Here is a 22,579-nt window from a genome sequence, read left to right as displayed (position 1 = left end):
TTTGATGGTTATCTGAAATTTGTTTGAAAACTTCTTAATTTCACCATGTACTTCTGTGAGAGAAATGATCTCCTGTGCTACTGTTAAAATTAAGAATTTATTGTACTAATTATTACATGGAAATATTTTAGGTATAGAGCTTTCTTCTTTTTAGTTTTAGGAGCTTTAAAATTACATTTCCATTTCATGGACCAACTTCATGTGTGAAAATAGCTATTGAACTTCCCATGGCCAGGCCACCTCGCCTGAGAGAGTGCAGCTATGCTAACCCACTGTCGCCAAGCTCTCGTGAAAACAAACCCAGATGGTCATGCTCCTAGAGGCTTCGAATAATCCAAGCCCCAACACAAAGTGCCCACTAAATGTTAAACTGCGTCTGAAACTTCGGGCTTGTGTTTCCATTGCTCCAACGCAAGGTCGAGCTAAAATGAGGGACTACAGGCCTTCCCTTTCATCCAGCTGCTGGGGCCCTAAAGGCTTTACTCAGCAGGCATCATAATTAGGTGCCAGCCTGAGAAAGCCCGAAGATTCATGGCCCATTGGCATCTATGGTGGGAGCCCCCTTCCCTTCCTGGCAATCCTGAAGGTTGGCATCATACCAAAGGTACTAAATACTTAAGGAAAAATAAAATTCCGTGTTTTATGTTCAGTTCTTTCTTTCATGACCTGTTAGCATTTCTCCAACGGCTTTCTTTAGATATTATCCGTAATGGTAACAGGGGTACAGCCAATACTTTTTTTTTTTTTAATGCAAGGAAGAAGGATTCACAGAAAAGAAGCCCGCAAGACTGTTCCCTAAAAGAAAAAATATAAAAGTATAAAAAAGGTACTAGAAAGCCAAATTCAAGATTTGTTTATTTCAAGATGCCTGGACACACTGGAGGCCATAGGCAGTAGGAAATACAGAAAAATTAAGACATTTCCAGAGCTGACATGTTACATATATGATAAGCTGGGAGTAATGGTTATCTCTTGCATTAGAGAGTTGGACAGAAAAGTGATAACAGCGTTCTGTTAGACTGGCGCTATGAGCCCGTCATGGTGGTGGAGGGATGCAAAAAAACAGTTCAGAGCAGCAAGGATCATTGAAGTAGTGACTGAAATGAGATAAAGGTGCTACAATGCAACAAAGGGACAGAGGTTGAAGGGAACCAATAAGAATAGGGGAGGGAATGAGAAGAAAGCTTTTGACTCAACGTTGATGAGAATAGCTGCAGAAGGGGAGCCTCCCCACACATGAGAGTTGTGCTCTAAACTGGGGCAATTAAAACCACTGTATAAAGACAACAACTGTGCAGAGGTAAAGAAGGCATGGAGGTGGCTTAACACACATAATCTATTGGAAGCAGCTTTTACAAGGGAGATAATATAATCTCTCCGAGATATATCCCGAAAGAATGAAACCCCAAGAAACAAGTATGTTCAGTGATGATAAGGTATTGATCTGGATATTGTTAAAAATTAAAAGAAACTCCTATGGTTGATACTGATAGTTCGAGAGATGTTAGAACTGAGTTTTTTATACTGTATATTAAAGACAAAAAGATTACTTTTAGCCCAATCAGAGAAATAAGCCACGACAGTCGTTAAGTGTGCATAGCCTCGTCCTTTGTTTGTTGAAGTAATGCTAAGATGGACGCTGCAGGAAGCGGATGGGAAGGTGAAGGGTGGAGTCATTAGCGTATAAGTGGATTGAATTAGATGTACAGCTTAAAAGGTCACTGATGAAGAAATGGAAGAAAGTAGATGATAGGAGCGAACTCTGAGAACACCACTATTGATAGCCTTAGGAGAAGAACAGTGGCCGTCTACAACAGCAGCTATAGAATGACCAGAAAGGAAGCTAGAGATGAAGATATACAGAGAACGATATAAACCGTAAGACTGTGTTTTGGAAAGTGAGAATTTATGCTAGACTTGACTGAAAGCCTTTGAGATGTCAAGTGCAGTGGCAAAGCTTTCGCTAGTCTCGAAAGGAGGATGACCATGAGTCCGAATGAAAGATGAGAAGATGGCCAGTGGAATGTCCCTGGGGGAACCCATACTGACGATCGAAAGGAACGTTTTGATTGGAAAAATGTTTTCAATTTTTTAAAGAATAGAGTCAAAAACTTTAGAAATACAGGATGCTAAAACAATTGAGCGATTGTTAGAGGGCTGGGAATGGTCACCTTTCTTTGGGACAAGCTGAATGAAAGCAGACGTCCAGCATGAATGAATGGTACAAGCTAACAAAGACAAGAGTTTACCTAGGCAGGATGTATGCACAGAAGCGCACAGTTTTGGGGAACAACAGGGGAGACCCCATCAGGCTGATATTCCGTGTTAGTGTTAAGGCCAGTGATGGCAGAGAAGACACCAACTGAAGAAAATTAAATGTCAATCATGAGGAAGTTAGAGAGTGATAAAGGAAGAGCACTAGAATCATCTATGGTGGAAATGGAGGAAAAAGTCTGAGCAAAAAGTTTTGCTGAATCAATACAAGAAACAGCTACTGAGCCATTACAGCAGAAAAGAGGAGGGAAGGCTGATGAATTAAATACGTAGAAAGGTTTTTGGCAAGGTGCCACAAGGAAAGGGAAGATTTGAGTTGGAGAGTTCAGAGCATTTAGTAAGAATGAAATTGTTTTTATTAGAGCAAATGATGGACTTACCAGAGTTCCGGCCAGAGACACAAAAGAAATGAGATTCATGGGTGGAATGACTCCGGTACTTTTTGCAGGCCCTCTTCTAGTTGTGGACAGCATTAGAAAAGCACAATTAAACCATTTTTATCATTAGCCACAGGATAAGAGAAAGGAACGTATGCCTCCATGCCTAACAGAATAATCTCTGTAATGCACAAGGCTCATTGAAATGGCTCTCGACCACATTCCAGGGAAGAGCAAAGGAATACTGCCTGAGAACCTCCCAGTCAGCATCACCAAAATGCCACAGCTGCCACATCTTGGAAGGGTCCAGAAGCCTTACTGGAGCAAAAGCACAGGTCAAGGTGATAAGGATGTGATTGAAGGTGCACAATAGAGTGAAATGATTAACAGCATAAGCAGATGGAGTAGTTGTAAGTAAAAACTCAAGTATGTTGGAACTCTCTATGGCGGTCAGGGAAACGGGGAGGGTGCTGCACAAACTGTTCTAGATCATTGATGATAGTAAAGATGTAGGCTTGTTCACCAGGTGGATCAGTGAAAGGAGAGGAGAGCCAAAAGTGATGCTGACCACTAAAATGATCTAGAATGGAGATTTCAGAGAAAGAAGAAATTGATAGGATATGTTCCATCTCAGAAGTAAGTTAGCCAAAGACTTTTTGACAGTCAGCAGAAGTAGTTGGTAAGAACACAACACAGGTATATTTAGTCACAGAAAGACAGGATAGCCAAAACCAGAGAGTATAGAATTCAGAGGATTCATTTTCAGGAACAAGAGAGCAAGATATATTGTTGTGTACATATACACGACAGCCACCTCTGGCTTTGAAGTGATTATATAAAAAGTAGAAGGATACAGAGAAGGGTTTGCTATCAGTCGCCTCTGACAGCTGAGTCTCATTAGGGATGAGCAGGTGAGGTTTACAGGAAGAAAGGTGGTGTTCAGCAAAAAGAAAATTATAGGACAGGCTACAAATGTTGCAGAGATGAACGGGAAGTGACTCATACAACGTTTCCATGCATTTCTCTATCCCATGACCGGGAGAGGGACGGATGATGAGGGCTTTTATGCCCCGTTGGAGTTCGAGGCTGGGCGTTGAGATGCCACTATTATTTAGAATAGGAAGTGTGGTGTATATTGTGCAAAGTACTTTTGTGTTACAGTTAGAGGAAATAGTACAGGAGTGTATGCTGGCCTGCTCACTGTAATACTGATATACTTGAATTAGTTCAGAAAAGAGGAATGGTCAGTAGCTGGTCCCGAGGGCTGATGAGATAGCAGCTCCAGCACTCCCTACCATTAGCTTTCCGTCCAGCTTGGGAGTACTATCCTGTTCGACTGGTGCCACAGTCTGCCTTGCAGTCGCGAAGAATCTTGAAAATAACCTTCTGGAAGTAGAAAGAATAAAATTTGATATCACATTACTAATCTGGTAAATATAACGCCGAAACTTCTTTGTCCTTACTCTGGTCAAGTTAGCAGGGTCTCCAGTACCTCTTTCTTTCTCAAATATTTCTCAATATGACAAGGTTAATCCTCTTGCCACAGGGCATCACTGCTATTTTGTTATTCCTGGTACCAGACGGTCCCATTTTATTTCAGGGAGTCCTACTGCACCAGCGGGGTTAATGAAGTCTAAATGTAAACTCTCTACTTTGATATATCTCTTAGTTCAGTAAAAAAAAATAATGGCAATATCAAGAATAAGAAAGTCATCGTACTGAAGGATTTTATTTTTATTTTTTTTGCGTGTTATTTATGCTCTTGGTATAAATACGAGTATTTATAAAAGAACTGCCTTGAAATTGCCTTAAAATGGAACGTCATTAAAGGCTACGGGAGTTGAACACCTTGCATTAGAAAAACCTTTGAGTATGATTGACTGAATGGGCCGTTCCAGACATGTTCTTACATTAAAAAAAAAGAAATTATCAATGAAATAGCCTACAGGAGTAATGTAAACAATGGAAAAAAATAACAATGGGATGTATCTGAAAATTGCTAGTTACCAGAATACTGTTCCCTCAACCAATAGGATGACTGGATTTACTGTTCACCTAACGACACTCAGGGAGTAGTGATTAGTTAATCTCTTCCTTACCCCTTCATTCTGATGATGTATATAAAATGTTTATTATTAGACACTTTTATTCAGCTTTAAGGGGAAAAATCCATATAGAGGGATCAAAAATACCTTCCACGAATCCCTCGATATCATGAAATCCTTTGTAACTCGAACAGTGTCTTCGACTGAAAGGCAGAGTTCTTTGAAAAATATGTCACTGGATTGAAAAGGTTAAGTGTCTAGGCTGAATAGAATACCCCCAACCCTATACTGATGAAATGTTAAAGGATGAAGTGGTGGAACAATATGTAACAGGTTTTTTTAGTAGGTGGTGATGGACACAACAAGACCTGTGCTGATCAAACTATTGCTGACCTCAGCCATCTTTCAGCGTTCCTTCACTCAGCTAAAATTGCCGGCAGGTAAGACTCTATTTCCTTCTCTATATTTCTGTGACAGGAATAGCTGTATATGTTACATTACTGACAAGCAAATCTATTTCCTCCTCTATATTTCTGTGACAGGAATAGCTGTATATGTTACTTTACTGAGAAGCAAATAATGAGAAAATCGTTAATGCAATTTTCTTCATATTAGTTGGTAAGGACTTTCCAGTGACTCAAACCATCGGCGCTTTGCTACCGTCTGAGGCTTCACAGTGCACGGTCTTCTATTTCACGGACGGGAATTCTTCAATTTCTTATTCGGTACTGTCCATGTATACTTATAACTTAGTTAGACAGTATATTATTACTGGTCGGTCAGTAAAATTACACTCTTGGCATAATTATTCAACCATATATATCCATCTTCAACTAAGCGGACATTAATCTTTCGTTCCACACACTTCTGACCTCCAAAAGTTACTTTTTTTTTTTTTTTTGGTTCTCTAGTACTCAGTTGGTCCCTTAATTTACTTCTTCCAATTATTCTGTTTAGCCTTACTTCACTCCAGTCTGCTTTGCCTGTGTGCTACATCTTACTAAATCTTTATCGTTCTTACATACATTCATTTACGAGTATACTCCTCCTCCTACAAATGTTTCCAAAATCATATACATTACTACCCTGCTGAAGCTAATGAATCTATGTCTAATATTGTGTCATCTGCAAATACCAAGTGATTGACTTTCAGATTTCTCCCTTTCGCTTGTTGACTTAAATCTGTCTTCTGTTCAGCAAACTTAAATCTAACTCCCTCACCTACTCACCCTTGCGATAACGACCTGTTTCTTCCATGGTGAAACTCCACCTTTACATTAGTAATGTCACTCATTTCCTCTAACACTCACACACGTGCCTTACTCGTTTGCTAGAAATTTTCATTGCACTAGAGTTTCCCCCTCCGCTCCCAGTCATAATATAGATCTGTGACACTTCCATTCAATCATCTCTGTAAACTTTGCTCTATGCCATTTCTTTATCATCAGAAACCACACATAAGATCCCTCCCTTTGTTTCTTTAATTGGAACACACGGTTCTTAAACTCACGATGAACACAAAGGAAACACCTCATCCACATAATCCCTGCTCTTCAAACCGTCCTTCTTCTGCCTAGTATGATGCTGTACTGGTTGCACACAAACCCTTATTCACGCGCCTTCATTTGCACGCTGAACAGACTAGATCTCTTTTATGACCATACAAGTAGACCTCAAATAATGACATTGTATATGCACTCAGCCAGTCTTTAAGTGACTCAGTTTGATTGAAGCTTACACTGACTACAAATTAAATAAGATTATTCCAGCATATGGGCCTACATCAAAGACCATGGAGTCCATTCTCCACAGTGGAGGGCAAGGAAGCTAACGAAACACAGGCTCTGCTCTCCAGGTTGACAGTAGAGGCAAGACAGGTAGGATTTTCTAACAAGAGTAGACAGGAGATGAACTCTTGAATTACTTCAAAGAACTGAGTGTTATACACTTTACTGTAAAGCGGAAAACAGCGATTTTCCTAACTCTGATACACTGCTAAAAGTACTCTAGGTTACAAGCATTTCCATACATTTTCAATACATTATTTTTGTGTCAGCTGAGGCAGGCGTCGTGGTGCGTAACAGTAGTGGTGATGAGTGATGACCCAACATTCCTTACCGCCTTTTCTGATACATCCCTCAAGAACCGCCTCTTGGTGTGGTCGACAAGGCTTATTGTCCTCACCCGCCTACCGTTGACGCAAATACAAGAACTAGTAGCGTCCAAGTACACTTTATCCAGCATGAATACAATTATTGTTGCGCCTTTTAATGACAGGAATTTGCAAAAGTAAGTGATGGAAAAGGTAATGCCAGTTTTCTTGTGTTAATTCCAGAGTAAAATAAAGAAAAAAAGGCCATCTAAAGTTTCATACCAAGTAGATGATCTGCTGGCTTTCCCAAATTTACATTACTAACTATATAGATAATTTTGTGATATTTTGCAACATCTTGGCCTTTAAAAAGAGGGCTGCGTGTATCAGCATCCATATACACTGAGAAGAATCATACCTATGATTCGATTTTGCTGTCTGCCGTTCTTGAACCCTCTCCATTCGAGCCCAAATACTTCTAAACTTATATAAAATTATCGCTATACGTGTACTGTATTAATATTACATTTGAACAATAAGGGTTCACTGTTAATTAAAAACAAATTGATATTTACCAGGTCGATATAATATTTATTCGTCTAGTTGATGTGCATAATAATTTTCAGATTTTGCGGTTATGATTACTTATTAGGAAATGTTGTTCGTGAGAATGTATATCTGTGTGTGTGTGTGTGTGTGTGTGTGTGTGTGTGTGTGTGTGTGTGTGTGTGTGTGTGTGTGTGTGTGTGTGTGTGTGTGTGTGTGTGTGTGTGTGTGTGTGTGTTTGTGTGTGTGTGTTTGTGTGTGTGTGTGTGAGAGAGAGAGAGAGAGAGAGAGAGAGAGAGAGAGAGAGAGAGGGGATTTAATTTTTCTCTCAGCAGTGCTAAAACACACACTGTTTCTCAGGCTAGGGGTGTATGTTCATCTTCCTTATGGGTCACAAGGTTCTCAGACAATATGTGTGGCTTCGTGGAGTGAGCAGCATGGTCTCGCACACACATCTACTCTCCCAGTCTTTCCTGAGAAGTATGACAAGTGAGTGGATCTTGCCTTTCTTGGTCGGTCACACTGTTACGCTGTGTTTGTTTCCCCCTTGTCCTTGTTCACCAGCCATCGGTACAGTGAAGGACCTTGCTATGTGTTTGTGGGACGCTTGAGACTAAGCAAAACTGTCTGCCTTAATCTCCCATGTGCAGTCAAAAGGTATTAATCAAAATCTTCTTCATGTTGTTTTTCCAGGGCCGATCAAAATATTTCGAGCAGTTTGTTTCTCTCTTGCCTCTGTTCTCCTAGCTGTAGAGTTGAGGATCTTAATGAAATTCTGGTTATTGTGGATACATCTTGAGGAAAATTCTGACGTTGTAAAAACCTGATGTCTGACTAAATGACTCTTATGCAATCGACAAAAATAAAAGTAGCCTTTTATTGTCTTTTTGCCTGTTTAGCGGTTGTTCAGTAAGGATGAATTTAAATATGTGTGTGTTATCTCTCATTAAACCCTTGGCTATTTGATGGCCTTGCTGAGAATAAGTGGACAACCACGCAAACATAAGCCTCCTTACACCAACAAGCACTGAATCAGAAAAATGATTTTCTCCTCCTAAGCACTCCTTTCCATTCCCTCACAACGTAACGCACAACACTCCATAATAAAGAGACGACGTCATTACGAAAAAGAACCCCACAAACGGCCCGGACATCCAAGCCCTCTCAAACATCAGAAACTACTCATACTCACATTCTAGGCTTCCCAACATTTGGAAACCCGGACATCCTAGCACACCCAGTCTTCGGAAACATGGAGCAACTATCATTTCACTTACAACAATTAAAAGTCTAAGACACTAATCTCTGTGCAGACTCACATCATTACGTAACACTCCATTCAAGATAAATGAATGCCTAATTGTTAACAAAGTCTAGCCTAATACCTCCCTTGTTTCACCTGAAATCGACTGTAAACCACTACACTCCTTAAACAGTATAAGCCAGCCTCACACAACAGGCATCTGACGGCATCAACTACGTGAACTTTCAACAATAGAAATTAGTAAAGCCTTTGATACCATCCCCTGAAACGAGCTAATCACAAAAATTTACAACAGAAATATGAAGAACTGAAACAAACTCTGGTATGCCAACAACTTATCTGTTAGACAAGCAAGCTACACTCCAATGGAAGTCATCACAAGCACACAATTTCCCTAACGGGGTTTCACAGGACTTCATTCTTTCACTTACACTTTTCAGTCCATACATGCACGATAGTTCCAAGTCCCAGCCGTCCACAAACCTTGCCTCATATGCAGATGACATTGCCAAAACATACATACATCAAATCACAGACACAACCTGTATGCTACAAGACCACCTCAACACACTGCATGCATGAGTCGAGGACAGCAGGCTGACGATCACTCCTGCGCAGTCAACCAATACACTCATTACCAGCAGCAGTCGTGAATACAGGTACACCTTTAATATCACACTAAACAATAAACATGTTCCACACATTCCCCCTACTTCGATCCTTGGAGTGATAAAATTATAGCACTGGACTCATTTTCAAGGACCACATACAAGCCATCAAGATGTGGTGCATACTCAGACTCAGCGTCCTAATGGGAGTTGCAGACACAGACTTTGAGTAACAAAAAGAAACACTCATCCTACTTTACGAACAATATATCACATCACTGATGCCCTATGCTTCCCAGACATAACATCCCATCCTATTTAACATTACCTCACCATGAGCACTATAAAGAAAACAATACACCTCATCACTGGCTGCACCAAAACCATTCCCACAATTCATGTACAACTTGGCATAGATATCTGCAGCGAGGCCTCTGCTGACATACATATATCAATATTATTTGGCGGAACCACACAACACGACTAGACACATAAAACTACCACCACCCATGTATTACCAGACCCTCTTCAAGAACATCCCACTTCCAAATTCGCCAGCACTGTTAACGAAGACAACAAACAGATTTCACGTGCAGGGCAATACATCTCGATCATAACACTATATTACAAGTCCCGTTCCCACCATCCACAAATCAAAGGTATCGTTTGGTGGAGCTGATCGAATTAATATAGCTGGATAAGCACATCACTTTCCCTCCTCAGTGTCCAACTTAGACTTGGGTTGGGTGGAATCACAGTTTAAATGTGCTGCAACACTCATAATGAAATGCTAACATGCAGACACACCATCAATAATGTAGGAAACCAATGGATCGACCGCACAGGGGCAGTTGCTTGCCTATGGTCGACAGGTCTGCTCGGCCAGACAGGCTGAGGTTAATTAAGCAACGACAACAACAAAAACAACGAGTATATACATTCCTATATATTTTTTGTCTACTTCCAGATACTGTATTCAGTTTAGGGGCGACACTGAACTTGACAAACTAGTTATGCAGCAGCTGCTATTATCTCTTTCTTTCCTACAGATTTTGTTAAACTGTTTTAAATTGCCTCCACGTAACAGCAAGACCAGTAACTACCAGTACCATTATACATATTTTCAAGCGCAGGAGGCCTTTGACTAAGCTACTGTAGAGAGTATTTAATTGGTAGGAGATTGACCTACGCTCGGGCACCATCCTACGTGACAGAGAAATCCCCACTAACCTTATGGATTTCAGGAGTTGTGTGCAAAGTAAAACCATCTCCAGTTACGTTACTGACCATCAAGGAAATGTAAATAAAGTACGGTAATTATTGAATTTAGCTTCAGAGCCTTATTGATTGATATTACACAGACCAGGCCTAAAATTACCTAAACTTGCCATGAAAGCCACATTTTTTTTTCTTGATCAAGGGTAGGACTGAATATTACGAAGGTTAGGATCATAATATTGTAACCTAACATAACTAATGGATTATGTAAGGCATTGGTTTGTGTAAAATTCGTTAATACTGCATAGATGTGCAGCTAAATATAATGATTATTAAAACTTGAACAGATGTGTTACTGCAGGCCCATAAAGGTTTTTAGTCCAAAAAGGGCAAAACATGAGCTAGAGCACCCTGAGAATCATTAAAGGTGGTCCTTCGAAAGCTTCTACGCCTGTCCGAGAGACCTGGAGGCTTTAGCAGTGCCGCAAAGACCTTTTTTGAAACCGGTTCCTCAGTAATTCAAAATTAAGGAAGTAAGTTAGCAATACTGGCTCTCCTGAGCCAAACCCTACGGGGAAGGAGTAATAAAAAGTAATCACGCTGAAAAAATTCATATGTTCCCAAAGCCTATGTGCAAGTTTTCTTCGGTGAGTTATAGTATTATTCATGTAACCACTTGTGCCATGACGTGCGGTTCTCCTCCACAGCTTTCACGGAGCCAAGGTGTCCGTAGCTGCCACAACGTACAAGCCACTGTGGGTGGAGAAGCAGGAGGTGACTAAGGATGGACGTGTTATCACTCATCGCTATGGCATGGACTACTTCCTCCTAGAGACTATTGCCAAAGCAATGAACTTCACTTTCGAGGTCATTCCCATCACTCTGTGGTCTGAGGTAAGGGGAGTATCATCATCCATCTGAGCACCACTATAATTTCATTTATCATGCTCATCATCCTCGTCGTCAACATCATCATTACACACTGGTTTTATGTAAAAGAAACATTGTTACCAACATATCCATCCATGGTGGGTTAGTGAATTTAGGCGTTATAACCAGATGTGGTTCCATAAAGTGTTCAGATCCACTGGGAGGTTGCTCATGTAATGCCACTCAGGGAGGAGTACCTGGTCAATTAAACCAAAATTACTTTTTTTTTTTTTAATGCGAGGAAGAAGGAACCAAAGGCCATGAGCCCGCAGTAACAGTTCCCTCCAAGAGAAAAACAAAATACAATAGAGAGCCAAATTCAAGATCCGATCATTTTGAGATGCCTGGACACTGCGTTTGAAAGACTGGAGATCATAGGCAGCAGGAAATACAGACAGAGGGAAACAGTTCCAGAGCTGACCTGTTGCATAAATAAAAGACTGGGAGTAACGGTTAACTCTTGCATTAGAGAGTTGGACAGAAAAGGGATGAGAGTTTGCTGCCAGACGGGTGCTACGCGCCCGTCGAAGAGGTGGAGGAATGCAAGCAGACAGTTCAGAGGAGCAGTGACCATTAAAGTAGCGATAGAAAAGAGATAAAGATGCAACAGTGTGGCGAAGAGACAGAGGTTGAAGGGAGTCAGTAAGAGGAGGAGAGTTAATAAGACGAAAAGCCTTTGACTCCACCCTATTGAGAAGAACTGTATGTGGGGAGCCTTCCCACACATGAGAGTTGTACTCCACACAGGGGCCGATAAAACCCCTGTATAGAGTCAACAATTGTGCAGGGGTAAAGAAAGAGCGGAGTCGGCTTAGCACACCCAATCTCTTGGAAGCAGATTTTACAAGAGATGTAATATGATCTTTCCAAGATAAGTCCCGAGTAAATGAAACCCCAAGCATGTTCAAGGATGATGCAGGATTAAGCTGAATATTATTAAACATTAGTAGGTATACCTGTGGAAGATTTTGTCGGGTTGATAGGTGTAAGAACTGAGTCTTAGATGCATTAAAGACAACCATATTATTTTTACCCCAGTCAGAGATACGAGCCAAGTCAGACATTAGGTGTGCCATAGCCTCATCCCTTGTTTGTTGAAGTAACTGTTGAGATGGGCGTTGCGGGAACCGAATGGAAAGGTGAAGGGTGGAGTCATCAGCGTATGAGTGGATAGGGTTAGATGTACAGCTTAGAAGATCATTGATGAATAAAAGGAAGAGACCTGGTGATAGGACAGAGCCCTGAGGAACACCACTGTTGATAGATCTAGGAGAAGAACGATGGCCGTCTACAACAGCGGCTATAGAACGACCAGAAAGGAAGCTAGCGATGAAGGCACAGATAGAAGGATAGAAACCGTAGGAGGGCAGTTTGGAAATTAAAGATTTATGCCAGACTCGATCGAAAGCCTTTGAGATGTCAAGTGCAATGGCAAAGCTTTCGCCAAAGTCCCGAAAGGAGGATGACCAGGAGTCTGAAAGGTAGGTGAGAAGATCACTTTGGCCACAGCCTTGCACCTCCTAATGGGGCAATTGACGTACACTAAAGGCTTTGTTAGGAACATTACCTTAACATATTAAAGAAATATATATTCCGTATGTGGAATTTCGTACTATCATCAAAGTATGCACATCAGCATAGACGAAGCTGCATCCCTTGTGCCACATCTCCATACTTTCCTCCGTGCTACACGGGCATCTGGTAGCGCTCATGACTGGACTGTTACACTCCCATATTGCAGAATTTCTGCCCATCAGAATTCCTTATTCCCCAAACTGCTTCTCTTTGGAACTCACTTTCTCAGATTATCTTCCTGTCAGATTTCAGCTTATGGAATTTCAAGTCCAATTGTTGCATATTTTTATTTAATGAACAGAGGACACCTGTAATGTGGTGTATGGCGTTATTATTGCCCCGCAGGGGACGGAGTTCGACAAGGTATTGTTTTTGGTTAAGTTTCTTTGATTATGGCATCTGGCAATAGATAGATAGATTCTTTGCTTGTTTATTTGTTTGTTAGCAACATTACGGAAGAACGGCTAAATGAAATTACATGAAACTTTCAGGATATGTGGGCACTGGTCTGAAAAGGAACTGATTAAATTTTGTAGGTAATCGAGTAGACGAAAAAGGTCAAAATCAAGTTCACGGATTTTCAGAGGGCTATAACTTGAAAGTGGATGAAGAGAGAGGTATTCACTATTATCAGCATCCCAGATCTCCATATGGGCTTACTTTTGGCACCAAAACCTTTGACCTTGAGTGACCCTGAAGGGTCAAACTGAAGGTCACAGATATTCAGAGGGTTATAAACCGAAATTGGTTGCAAACAGATATTTACTCTTATTAACAAATAGGAAATCCCATATGGTCTTTTAATTAGTACCATGACCTTTGACCTTAACTGACCTTGAAAGGTGAAACTCAAGGTCATGGATGTTCACAGGGCTATAACTCGAACCTGGTTGAAGATAGATATATTTACTTTTGCTAAATGGCAGTACCGATTCAGAATTTAACTGCAATAAATTCACTGCTGTCGGGCGAGGTTTATTGTCCCTGGCACCTCTTGTTTTTGTTTTTAATTTGTTTTCGCTTTCTCTGTTCATCTTAAAAAAAAAAAAAAAAAAAAAGGCCCCCTTTCCCCATAAGAATGGGACAAGGTATATTTAGTGAAATTCATAATCACTGAGGGCTGTAATATTCCTATATAATGTTTTTGTGGCCACAAGCTTATGTGAAACTTAAACCAAGGTTGAAGTTACCCTTTTTCTATAGACTACCTTCCTCTTTTCTGGGGATAGGGAAAGAGTTAAGAGACTTTTATTCATCTGGCTAGTTTAGCGGCCATTCTTACCGGTGCCACCACGTGAGGGCAGTTCTCTCCAGCATCTTCCCCATATACTAACCTCGCCCGTATCATGACGTGTTTCAATTAGTGAATTCTTGATGTTTTTCGAGGACTATACTGAGATGAGGGCTGCTGTCTCGTGTGGAAAGTGTCAAAGAAAGCTGTATTTATCTTTCCCGGAAACAGAGTAAAATCGTCTTTGGTCTGGTGGAATGGCATCCTTCTGGTTATACATTTGCCACTATTCTGAGACTCAAACCTTAACCGCAGCGAACATTAAAAGCGGGTGCTAGTTTTATATCCTTTCATAAACCTGCATAATAGGTTCGTACCCTTTCAGTTCGGCTAATGCCATACACAGATTCTGGCGCACAGTTTCAACTATAGCACTCTGATTTTCACATTCGGCACTCTTCGTATTAAACAATAAAAAAAAAAAAACTTTCGCCAGTATGGAGAAGAGTTCATGTGGGTGCCATCCGCTTTCCGATAAGAAGGCCCAGCACTGAGAGAGAGAAAATATATATATATATATATATATATATATATATATATATATATATATATATATATATATATATATATATATATATATATATATATATATATATATATATATATATATATATATATATATATATAATAAACTGACAGGGACAAGGACAGTGAAGAAGTTGATCCATCCATCCATCCATCATCTAATCCTACGTTGCCCCATGATGAGCGTAGGAGCCCGGGGCTAGGCAGTTGGTCCTGACATTTAAGATGAGAGTGACCAGCCTCACTCATCCCTGAGTGGCATTACGTGAGCAATAAACCCCAACCACCCCTTGGATAGAGACATTCACCGGCTCAATCCGATTGGAGCGCAATAATTACCCACTAAACCACCAGGCGCCAAAATTTGGTTATATGGTTACCACCCAGCGTTGTAAATGGTGTCCTGGTGTACAGGAAACCATTTGGCTTGTCACTCAGTGACGGTGTAGAGTCACCCACAGGCAGAAGGGGGAGGAAAGAAAGAAGAAAAAAAGACAAAAGAGGGAGTCTAAAGTCACCCATAGGCAGAAGGATGAGGAAAGAATGAAGGAAAGACAGAAGAGGATGGAAGGAAAGAATGAAGGAAAGACAGAAGAGGATGATAGGAAAGAAGGATGGAAGAGAGGAAAAGGCAGACCCCCTAGAGCAGCACTACATCGAGTGAGTGGATGGTGAGCTCCCCCACCTACCACTAAGAAGATAAATGATGAAATTATTCCTCCTAATGGTGAATCTGTAAGTTTATAGAAGAATTTAAGTATTTAGAAACAATAATAATTTGACTACTACATGTCTGTCTCTGGTTGGTTAAAATCATCTATTGGTAACAACCTATCACTCTATCTATTGCCAGGGGCGTTAATCCCGTAAGGGATGGCCACAAACAAATCGCCTCCATGTCGCCCTGTCCCCCGCCATTTCACTGCCCTGCTCACAGCTCACACCCCCCTCTTTCATATACCTCTCCACTCCATCCCTCCATCTCATCCTCAGCCTTCCCCTCCCTCTCCCCCCCTCAACCTCAATCACACACTCTCCTCGTCAGTTTCACACTCTCCATCCTCTCCACATGGCCAAACCACCTCAGTGTGTTTCTCCTAACGTTTCTGTCACATCCACATCCATTCCTCAACGTTCCTTCACTTCCTCATTTGTCAGTCTGTCCCTCCATGTGACTCCATATGCTCCTCTCAAATAACTCATTTCCACTGACTCACTCTTGATAACAAGAGTATGATAAAAGAGTTCATCATTGGATGGCAGGGGTTAAATAGGTTAATCACCTCAGTAAAACTACAGCTTTATTAATCAAGCTATTTCAAGACGATTATTGTAACTTACGAGGAAACGCTGTATTGTAGGAATTAATAACAGCATATATAACCTTTCATGTTCCAGCAGTTTACCCAAGGTGAATATAACGGGCTGTACACAGGAAGGGTAACATGTGAGACCCGTCCTCATATTGTCTATTTCTAGTCCTATGAATGTCCTTTATATTTAGTCTTGCCACCTTTCTTCATTTGTTTTTATTCAGCTTCTGAGAAATTCGTGAAATAAAAGAAGTTTTGTACAGCACGCATTAAAAGTCTCAGCCTTTCCCACACTGAGTAAAATCCCCTAGAGGCAATAAGTATTAACTCCCCACTCAATCCTATGACGACATTTGTCTTTTAATCATTTCTTCCTCTGGCCTACATCCACCAGGCCCTAGATCTAACGTCCAATCGCAAGGTGTTCGCCACGCCCGTGTATCACACTCTGCTCTACCACCGCTACCAGTTCTTCGAATTTTCGGTTGGCTACACCTACGCCCGCTACTGTTTCAGTATGGCCAAGCCTCAACTGGTTACCAATTGGCTGAGTTTGTATTATCCTATGGACGACTTGGTGTGGGCCTTCATTCTGATGGCACTTATGCTGGTGCCAGCTGTACTGCAACTGGTAAGACAAGAGTGTAACAATATATTTGGAAACTTTATCTATCATGAAATACCTGTGCAAGGGAAGTAAATAGTAATCTTGTAGCTACATAGAAGGAATATTACTGATTTCCCTGTAATCTCTCTCCCTCTCTCTCTCTCTCTCTCTCTCTCTCTCTCTCTCTCTCTCACTTAACAGTTACTTTACCATAATAAACGAGTTTTGATTTACATATTTGTTTTCAGTTTACTTGGTACAGAGATCTATATGAAGACTATCTTTACACACTGAGATTCTGGGAGGCGACCATAGGAGGCGAAGCATCGCGACATTGTAGTCTTGCATGTTCAGCTTTACTTAATCTCAGTTACCTATTTTCACATGAGTTGGTATGATACTAAACTCTGCTACTTATTATTGGGGTACATGAAAAAGGAGTACGTTTGTAAGTGCGGGGTGGGAGGATAGCTACATTTCTCGGCAAATATTACATAACACATTTTAATTGTTTCAGTAACATAGAGAATAGGCCAGCATGCTCTCCAATACAAGTTCATCTAACTGGCAACACCAAACTACATGCATATTACACGCTACACTTCTTTCTCAAAATTTAACCCGCCCCATCCCGACCACTTTTCCACCACTGACTCCCCCCAATCCCGACCATTTTAGGAAAAATTTTTTTTTGGCTCAAACCTTCGCTTTTGGTGAGAGACATCGAAAATTCATAGAGAAATCGCTCACCTTAGGTTTAAAATACTCATTACAGGTAGGAGTACCTCCTTACCTTACAGGGTTTTCTATCAGGCTGGCACCAAAGAAAACGAGTTCTATGGGAGGATAACTATTTCACACCACTCATAAACGGTATTTATTTATTTACTGGTACGAATTTATATGTAGTACAAGAGTGTATTGGTTTTCAAGCAGTAATATAGGGATTATAAGCATTGTTTCACTCACTAATACCTGACCTTTTTTTTGCCACATTACCTGATCATTATTTCTAACTGTTTCTTCCTCTAATGCTATGTAAAGTTTGTCCTCCACATTGTCATTGATTGGGGAATCACTCTGGCCCTGAATTTCGTACCGTGGCATGACATGGCTATACTGGCCAGGTCACTGATAACAGGTGAATTGCTGATACAATGGCATGCAGGGGGGGGGGAGGAGGTCATGCTAGGTAAGGCATTGTCCCTGCCTGGCATCTTGTTCAGGAAGGTGTCACGTGTATATGTACCAAAAATGACTCGCGAAAATTGAAAATTGTGCAAATTAGGGACCTTGCAATTTTTTCGCGTTTATGTACATCGACGGGATTGGCAGTGACAAAACGTGTGGACGTTAAAGAACGTCGACGGGACGCCGCGGGTTAAGAAAAATTACACTGCATCAATAGCCCTCGGAGTCCCCCAGGGGGGGGAGCATAAAAGCACCATTCATCCGCCCTTCTTCCTGTGAAGACCAAACGAAGTGCTTGTAATCACTGACTCACTCCATATTCCTTTCTGTAACATTCATGACCTATCCTCTAACTTTCTCTTTCTGTTGACACCACCTCCCTTCTAAACCTCACCTTCACTTCCTTTCTGACACTCAGCTGTCTGAGGCGACTGATAGCAAATCTTTATGTGTATCCTTTTCATTTCTCTAAACTCTCTTCAGAGCCAAAGGTGGCTCTTCTGTATACGGACGCAATGACATATCTTGCTCTCCTGTTCCTGAAGTTAAATCCTCTGAATAATCTACTCTCTGGCTTAAGTTGTCTTGTCATTTTCTGACTAAATGTGTCTGTGTTGAAAAGTTGTCCGCTAATTCCATAGACTGAAAAAAAAAATTCAACTATCTTACTTCTTCGATGTTACACATCGTATCAATTTCACTTTTCTCTGAAATCTCCATTCTAGGTGATTTCAGTGTTTACCACCACCTTTGGCTCTTTTCTCTTTCGCTGATCCATCTGGCGAACTAGCGTACATCTCTCCTATCCTTTATGACCTAGAGAAGCTGGTACAGCACCCTACCCATTTCCCTGACTGCCCTTTTTTCTTTTCTTTTTTTTAATGCAAAAGAGAATGAACCAAATGCTAGGAGGCCACAAACCGTTCCATCCAGGAAAAAACAAAAACAATACAAATGAGAGCCAAATTAAAGATCCTTTCATTTCAAGATGCCTGGACACACTGCGTTTGAATGAATGGAGATCATAGGAAGTAGGAAATACACACAGAGGGAGACAGTTCCAGAGTTGACCTGTTGCATAAATGAAAGACTGGGAGTAACTATTAACTCTTGCATTAGAGAGTTGGACAGAAAAGGGATAAGAGTTTGTTGCTGTGCACCCGTCGTAGAAGTGCAGGTATGCAAGCAGACAGTTCAGAGGAGCAGTGACCATTAAGTAGCGATAGAAAAGGGATAAAGATGCAGTAGTCCAGTGAAGAGACAGAGGTTGAAGGGAGCCAGCAAGAGGAGGAGAGTTGATGAGACGGAAAGCCTTTGACTCCACCCTATTGAGAAGAGCTGTATGTGGGGAGCCCTCCCACACATGGGAGTTGTACTCTAAACATGGGCGAATAAAACCCGTGTATAAAGCAAACAACTGTGCAGGGGTAAAGAAGGTACAGAGTCGGCTTAGCACACCTAATCTCTTGGAAGCAGATTTTACAAGAGATGCAATATGATCTTTCCAAGATAAGTCCTGAGTGAATGAAACTCCAAGCATGTTCAAGGATGATGCAGGATTGGGGTGGATATTATTAAACATTAGTGGGTGCTCCTGTGAAAGCCTGCGTCGGGTTGACAGATGTGAAAACTGAGTTTTTTATGCATTATAAACAATATTATTTTTACCCCAGTTAGAGATATGGGCCAGGTCAGACATTAGTTGTGCCATAGCCTCATTCCTTGCTTGTTGAAGTAACTCCTGAGATGGACGTTGCAGGAACCAAATGGAAAGGTGAAGGGTGAAATCATCAGTGTATGAGTGGATAGGGTTAAATGTACAGCTTAGTATGGTCATTGATGAATAAGAGGAAGAGAGTTGGTGATAGAACAGAGCCCTGAGGAACACCACTGTTGATAGATATAGGAGAAGAACGATGGCTGTCTATAACAGTGGGTATAGAATGACCAGAAAGGAAGCTATAGAAGAAGGCACAGAGAGAAGTACAGTATAGAAACTGTAAGAGGGCAGTTTGGAAATGAAAGATTTATGCCATACTCGATTGAAAGCCTTTGAGATGTCAAGTGCAATGGGAAAGCTTTCGCCAAAGTCCCGAAAGGAGGATGACCAGGAGTCTGAAAGGTAGGTAAGAAGATCCCCAGTGGAGCGTCCCTGACGGAACCTTGATATAGGAAAGATGCTTAAAAATTTTTCAGTTAAGAATTGGCTCAAAAACTTTTGAGACACAGGATGTTAAAGTAATTGGACGATAGTTAGAGGGTTGGGAATGGTCACCCTTCTTTGGGACAGGCTGAATGAGAACAAACATCCAGCAAGAAGGAAAGGTACAAGTTGACAGAAAAAGGTGAAAGAGTTTACCTAGGCAGGGTATAAGCACAGAAGCACAGTTCTTGAGGACTACAGGAGGGATTCCATCAGGCACATATGCCTTGTTAGTATTAAGGTCAGTGATGGGAGAAAATACATTAGCTGAAAAAATGTTAATGTTAGCCATGAGGAAGGAAGAGGGGGGAAGTGATGGAGGAACTGCACCGGAATCGTCTAAGGTGGAACTGAAAGAGAAAGTCTAAGTGAAGAGATCTGCTTTATAACTAGAAGAAATAGCAACAGAGCCATTAGAAAAGAAAAGAGGAGGGAAGGATGATGAGGTAAAGTTGTTAGAAAGGTTTTTGGCAAGGTGCCAGAAGGAGCGAGAAGAATAGGAGTTGGAGAGTTGAGAGCATTTAGTACGGATGAATTTTTTTTTTTTATTAAGCGAAGAACAGACAGCACGATTCTGGGCAGAAATATAAACAAGATGTGATTCAGGGATGGGCTGGCTCTGGTACCTTTTATAGGCCCTCTCCTTGTTGCGGACAGCAATACGACAAGCGTGATGAAGCCAAGGTTTTCTTGCATTAGTCAAAGGATATAAGAAGGGAATGTATGCTTCCATGTCCGAAAGAATAACCTCTGTAATGTGCAATGCACACTCAGATGGTGCCTGGCCATGGAAGCAATAATCATTCCAGGGAAAATCAAAGAATTACTGACTGAGGGCCTCCCAGTCTACAGCTCCAAAGTCCCACAGTCGACATTTCTTTGAAGGGTCCACAGGCCATTCCGGAGCAATAGGATAGGTCAAGGTAATAAGGTTCTGACTGGAGGAAAGATTAACAGTTTTAGCAGCAGGATTAGTTGTGAGCAAGAGGTCAAGTATGTTGGAGCTCTCTCCAAGATGGTCAGGGATACAGGTAAGGTGCTATACAAGCTGCTCTAGGTCATTAACCCCCCCCATCTCAATGTTTTGTGGGCAGTGGTACGCCCCAGTCCCAACATTTTTGGACCTTTTTTTTTTTTTTGGCTCAAACATCCGCTATTGGTGAGAAACATCGAAAATTCATAGAGAAATCGATCACCTGAGGTTTAAAATACTCGATCCAGGTAGGAGTACCTCCTTACCTTACAGGGATTTCTATCAGGCTGGCTGTAAAGAAAACGAGTTCTGTGGGAAAATAACTATCCACACCACTCATAAACGGTATTTATTTATTTATTTGGTATGAATTTATATGTAGTACGAGAGTATATTGATTTTCAAATGGTAATATAGGCATTATAAGCATTGTTTCACTCACTAACTCATCACCAGTCCTGACCTTTTTTTACCACATTACCTGATCATCATTTCTGACTGTTTTTTCCTCTAATGTTTGTCCTCCTCATTGTCATCGATTGGGAAATCACTCTGGCCCTGAATTTCGTACTGTGGCATGACATGGCTTTACTGGCCAGGTCACTGATAACAGGTGAATTGCTGAGAAAAGGGCATGCAGGGGGGGGAGGTCATGCTGGGTAAGGCATTGTCCCTGCCTGGCATCTTGTAGAGGAAGGTATCCTGTGTATATGTGCCAATAATCACTAGCAAAAATTGAAAATTGTGCAAATTAAATTGAAAATTGTGCAAATTAGGGACCTTGCAATGTTGCCGCATTAATTTACGTCTCCGGGATATGAGTGCACATCATGTGAGGACGTGAATTCTCGTCTCTGGGACGGGGTGGGTTAAGGATAGAAAAGATGTAGGCTTGTTCACCAGGTGGATCAGTGAAAGAAGAGAAGAGCCAATGGTGGTCGTGAACATTGAAATCTCCTAGAATGGAGATTACAGAGAAAGGAGAAATGGATAGACTTTGTTCCATCTTAGAAGTAAGATAGTTGATGAATTTTTCAGTCAGTAGATTTAGGAGATAAGTAAACAGTGCAGATATATTTAGAGAATGACAAGAAAGCCAAAGCCAGAGAGTAGAGAATTCAGAAGAATCAAGTTCAGGAACGCGAGAGCAGGATAAATCATTGCATACATATACACAACAACCATTTTTGGCTTTTAAATGAGTGTAGAGTAGGAGGTAACTGAAAAGGGTTTGTTGACAGTTGCCTCAGACAGCTGAGTATCTGTCAAGAAGGGAAGGTGAGGTTTAGAGAAGGAGAGGTGGTGTTCGACAGAGAGAAAGTCAGTGGAAAGGCCGCAAATGTTGCAGAAATGAAGAAGTGAGTCAGACAGTGGTTCCAGGGATCTCTCTGAGTCATCACCGGGAGAGGGGCGGATGGTGAGGGAATTTATGGTTCCCCCCCCGGGGACTCTGAGGCCTGATTTATTAAAGAAATTTTTCTTTTTTAACCCGTACCCTCCTGACATCGTACGTTGTACAACAGTACATGGTAGCTGCCATGGACCCA

General features: G+C 41.2%; 1 protein-coding gene across 1 annotated transcript in view; it reads left to right on the top strand.

The window, feature by feature from the left end:
• Nucleotides 1-2,856: 2,856 nt before the first annotated feature.
• LOC145397109 (uncharacterized) overlaps nt 2,857-22,579 on the top strand; it is a 35,259-nt gene continuing 15,536 nt past the window's right edge. Inside the window, exons 1-6 of the mRNA XM_080270311.1 lie at nt 2,857-3,013; nt 6,509-6,573; nt 6,753-6,922; nt 7,695-7,823; nt 11,132-11,318; nt 16,453-16,689. Coding sequence (XP_080126437.1) covers nt 2,857-3,013; nt 6,509-6,573; nt 6,753-6,922; nt 7,695-7,823; nt 11,132-11,318; nt 16,453-16,689 — 945 coding nt within the window. The remainder of the gene's footprint in view (nt 3,014-6,508; nt 6,574-6,752; nt 6,923-7,694; nt 7,824-11,131; nt 11,319-16,452; nt 16,690-22,579) is intronic.

The sequence above is a fragment of the Coenobita brevimanus genome, chromosome 40, assembly GCF_032717465.1.
Source record: "Coenobita brevimanus isolate Jiangsu-jjx chromosome 40, ASM3271746v2, whole genome shotgun sequence".
NCBI classification, from domain to species: Eukaryota; Metazoa; Arthropoda; class Malacostraca; order Decapoda; family Coenobitidae; genus Coenobita; species Coenobita brevimanus.
The sequence above is the reverse complement of the archived record's forward strand: the minus strand, read 5'-3'. Positions and strand labels throughout refer to the sequence as shown.